At 36.4% G+C, this 5160-nt stretch overlaps 1 protein-coding gene across 4 annotated transcripts in view; it reads left to right on the forward strand.

Moving 5' to 3' along the window:
* The window catches only part of Plxdc2 (plexin domain containing 2), a 375390-nt gene that overhangs the window by 327150 nt on the left and 43080 nt on the right, over window positions 1–5160 (forward strand). For all 4 annotated transcript variants that reach the window (XM_029470939.1, XM_029470933.1, XM_021154114.1 and 1 more), the window contains 2 exons: window positions 3187–3334; window positions 4700–4738. In XM_029470939.1, coding sequence (XP_029326799.1) covers window positions 3187–3334; window positions 4700–4738 — 187 coding nt within the window. The remainder of the gene's footprint in view (window positions 1–3186; window positions 3335–4699; window positions 4739–5160) is intronic.

The following is a 5160-nucleotide window of genomic DNA, read 5'->3' on the forward strand; positions in this document are numbered from 1 at the left end:
TGGGGGACTTTTGGGATAGCATTGGAAATGTAATTGAGGAAAATACGTAATAAAATATATTTAAAAAATACTGCTCATCGAGAGCAATAGACAGCAAATTCCATTCCAGAATTATTCATTTTGAGGTGTCTGGAACATCCACATGCATATATCCCTTCAGTAGATTTTAACTTGGCCTTAAGAAAAGGAATGTTAACTTGAGACGCATATTTGTCAACATTCAAGATGTAAAATTGACCAAGCCTGCTCAGTCAACCAACAGGTTCTCCAGCGTGAGAGTGAGGATTAAAAAGAATAAAGACAGTTAGACAATATTGTCGCATGACCCCCGTCAATTCTGAGACTGAAGGCAAATTTTTATTTTCCAATCCACCTTTTAGTACCATTTTAATTACATTCAAGTATTTTGTACAAGCAGTACAACAAGGAACTAACAAAGCAGCAAGCGAAGTCCCCTGATTACTCCCATGACAGTTGTTTAAAAGGGCTTGTCATAAAGATAGAAATACTTGAGCCCACTTCCTCATCCAAGCCCTGAATCTTGCCTGAAGCCTCAATCTTCTGTTCCATCCTAAGACTAAAATTCCTGCCTTACCCTACTTCTCTATCACAGCCTAAAGTTAGATTCTTGCTGATACTTACTTCCTTATTATGCCCTAATGTCAGATTCCTGCCTGAGCCTACTTCCAATGTCAGATTCCTGCCTGAAGCCCATTTCCTTGTCCTTGGCCAATGTCAGAATCCTGCCAAGTGGTATCCCAGAAGGCTTTCCACATAAAATGAAATCCTGGGTATAGATATGGAAGTGCAAAAAAAGGCACAAAATGAAAGGAAGGGTCCAGCAACAGGTGAAAGTCATCAACCTAAAAAGAAGCACTGTAAAAAAGAAACAAAGGAGCTGTAGGAAAGGAGACAGAGGGGTGAACACAGATGTGTTCACAGAAACCAAAAGAAGAGTGGAGATCTGTGTTCACTACTGTGAATTAATCATAGGTTACCATTGGGATATTTAGTAACTATGGAGATACATGGAAATACTGATAGGAGAAATTACAAGTTTGACTGGGTTGACTGGGTAAGACTGTATTAAATGGGGAAGCTGAGAGTCTGGGATGACAAAATTACACAGAATTCCTTGTAAGCCTGAACATGACTGGATGGAAAAGTAAAAGAGGGCGAAGTCAGGATGTGTTGTGGAACAGTGGGAGGATGGAGTGTAAGATTATTCATGTTTGCATGTTAGCAGAAACCAAGTCCTCAGAGACTTGCAAATGTCTAACGTTGAAAAGCAAATGCTGCCTCTGAAGAACAAGTTCGGAATTCCCAAGGAAATGGGCTGATCTGAGCAGATCTGGGAAGTTTGTGTAAGGAATAGTAGCTGTCTTCTGGAATAAAAGTAAGAGGGGATGCATTCATGTGGAAACATGTGTGATGATTTGTAAAGAAAACCAGCTGATGGTCTCTTTCATCAAGGAAATGAAAAGCAAGCCAAGGGAAAAACGAGGAAAACCACTATGGAATTGTGATTATTAAGAAAAATGAAGAAATTGGTACCATGGCCTTTGAACTATGAGTATCATTTACAGAATTGTTTTTCAGGAACCATTGATATTCTAAATGAGAAAGCAGATTAATCTATCAGTTTCCATTCAGGGGTGACTTTTTCTGTCTGACCTGTCTTTGGAGTGGGCAAGATTAAGGAAGATCTTTTACATTGTAAGGAATTGGGAACTTTCCAAAAGGGGGGCTTAAAATATAATGATATTATGATGTGTTTGAAGGCATTGAAAAGTTAGATGAAGGTTATTTAGGAGGGAGATTGAAGTGGAACAATTATTGTGCATTCAATGGAGAATTTAAGTGGAAAGATGTTGTGGATGACCCTGGTGATGCCTGTATTCTGATGTTAATTCCGCTTTCCCAGGAAAGGCTCTCTGGAACAAGGACTGAGTCTCTTTCTCAGGTGACTTCTTGTGAACCTTCTGGCAATGAATAAAGGGAACAATAACTGGGCGAGTAGGTGGGGCTTCTGGGTTGAACAGAGGAGGAGAGAAGGGGCAGAGAGTATCTGTGTATAGCTCAGGAAATTGCTGTACGCTTTTTAATATTTCCTGCAACAGAAAGATATGCAAAAAGATTGAAGTATGATAAATGAGCTTTGAGAGCGGTTGTAGAGATTTCCATCTGAAGATCTAAAATTGTGGATGATAGCTAGGGAGTAGTCAGAGCTAACATGATCATAGGGTCATTGTAGCTGAGAACAAACAGTGAATTAAGAAAGAATAAATCCTGAGTATTGAAAAAAATAGCTTTCAAGGGACTCTTCATTCACTGGTGAAAGATTCTTCATCCTCCACTCTAGACAATACCATCACTGATACTTCTTAAATAGGTCCTGAGGACTGCTCGTGTTTACAGCAGCCACCTAGTATCAGAGCATTGGATTCTTTGAAGCATAAGTAGGTTGTTTATAACATCAACTTCTAACTATAGAATTTGGAATGTTTACCAATGAAAATTGTGGGACTTTTTTTTTATAGGATATAAGTTTTAAAAAGATGTGTTTCTTCCTGATGTCTTCTGTATAGTACTAATAGAGAGAATTAGGCTGTGCTTAAATGTGGGTTTTAGCAGTATGGTTTTGGATATTTCATGAGAGAAAACAAAATTTCAAATTTCTGTCCAACCTGTAGTAGATGAATTTTGAGGTTATAAGAGAGCCAGGAGCAATTAGCCAATGGTGAAGATATAGCACTGTCCATGTGAGGCGAAGAGAGCGGCCTTTCCTTTCATGCATCTGAGTAGGTGATAAACCTTTTCTGTAGGAACATGCTTTTGTTCTAAATATCTTTTTGCCTTTGGCATTACATCTTTTGTAGCTATATAAAATAAACAAACAAAGATAATGATATAAAAGCTTAAACAGGTGAAAATGATTCCAAATATCTAAAAAAATGTTTCATTCTCCCTCTCCCCCCTCCATCTTACAAACTTTGTAAATTACCAAAATCTATAAGTACTCTAGCACAAAAACAGTTTACTGCTAATATCAACTTGAAATGTTTTGGGGTTTTTTGTTTTGTTTGTTTGTTTGTTTTTTGCTTTCCAGTCCAATTTCTTTGATGTAACTCTTAAAAAACATAAATGGTACAATCTGCTGATTTTCACTTCTGTGTCTCCTACTAGTCAAAAGAGAAGATGTGTGAGAAGACAGAGCCAGGAGAGACATCTCAAACTACTACGACCTCCCACACAACCACCATGCAATTCAGGGTCCTGACCACCACCAGGAGAGCTGTGACATCACAGATGCCAACCAGCCTGCCTACAGAAGGTACCCACAAGATTGTTTGCTTATTTTTATAGGAAATAAAAGCTTACTGAATAATTCTTGTTTCCTGGGGGAATAGAATGTTGTTGGGCAAATTAACTTCCCTAAGGGTTTTTCAGATTCAGAATTACATGATCAGAAAACATATGCTGGAATTCTTTATATAAGTCAATCCTCATTTATGTATTTATTTATTTATTTTGGTTTTTCGAGACAATCCTCTTCTTAAGCCTTAGTGGTTATCTATTATCTGGCTTTTTGTTCTCCCTAGAAACGAAACATGCGCTTCTTGTCACTTGACTAAACCTAGAAATCATCAATCTACATACCTGATACAAGATTGAAAAGAAATATGCATATAAAATGACTTGTTATGAAATTCTGAACAATAGACAATTTTACTTACATATTGTTATATAGTAGTATGTTCTGAGTACAGTCAACCACAAGACAGTGTCAATGTCATAAAATTGTCCTTGAAAGGTACCTCCTATTATGGAGAAGGAAAAGCTACTTAAGTGTTCATGCCTGGTAAAATCATGTGTGAAGGAAATAAAATAGTCAATATTTTATGACTTTCTATTCTACATGGAATTAGTAAGACGTAGGGAGAGGTGTGATACTTGTTTAGGGGAGAACATATTTTGATATCTTATTGTAAAAAATCCCTGCTCTCTCTGGAACAGGAAGTTAAATTAGAACCCTTATCTCTTAATTGAAACTTAAGTGGATATTAAAAAGAAAAAGGAATAAACAGGGATGGAGGGTGGATGTCAATTGCATTATGTTTCTTTTAAGAGTTAAATTCAAATTATTTTGCAATATTATTCTAAAGAACTATGAAAAAATTATTTCAATTGAGACCCCAACCTTCACAGTAAAATATAATCTTTGAAATGGAGAACTATACTCTATGTTTATCCATTCAGAACAAAATATTTCTATAAATAATTTTTTCATATTTTTACTGACCTAAAATTTTTAAGATAACGCTATAACTATTGATAAATCCTAAGCATTCCTGTGAATTTTTAATGTTTTCAACCTTGATTTCAAGTAAATAAAGTCCTATTATAAGTTCTTTTAGAAAGTTAAAATTGTATTTTATGCTATAGTTTTTTTTATCATTCTCAAAGGACTGATTCCCAGATATGTCACTAGTATTTTAGCCTAAACAAACTCCAAGAGAAATTATAATGTTACATCATGTAAAGTTAGCTCTTGATCTCTCATTAAACTAGAAACTACACTCAGTAAATTACAGAAAACAAGTGTTTGAGTTAAAGCAATTAGTCCAGTTATCCAGGATGAGATTCATACTCCTTTGGGATCGTTTTCTCTTATAATAACTTTCAACTTCTCTTTCAGATGACACGAAGATAGCCCTACATCTCAAAGACAGTGGAGGTAGGAGTGAACACCTTTCTTTTGTATATACTAGTAGACATTAATTCTCGTTCCATTCATTTTAACATAACAATAGGGCATGTGGGATTGGAAGAACAGTGTAAGGTTAGATTTCATTTCTGTTAGTGTTTAACATGTGAAGAATTCAGTGAGTTGGGCTGAGAAATGAAACAGAATCCTACTCCTTGTGTTTGTGATGTTAAATTTTTAATATGGATAGAAGGTTCTGTCTTAGGGTTTCTATTCCTGCACAAACATCATGACCAAGAAGCAAGTTGGGGAGGAAAGGGTTTATTCAGCTTACACTTTCATACTGCTGTTCATCACCAAAAAAGTCAGGACTGGAACTCAAGCAGGTCAGGAAGCAGGAGCTGATGCAGAGCCATGGAGGGATGTTCCTTACTGGCTGGCTTCCCCTGGCT

This window comes from Mus caroli, chromosome 2 (genome assembly GCF_900094665.2).
Source record: "Mus caroli chromosome 2, CAROLI_EIJ_v1.1, whole genome shotgun sequence".
Lineage (NCBI taxonomy): Eukaryota > Metazoa > Chordata > Mammalia > Rodentia > Muridae > Mus > Mus caroli.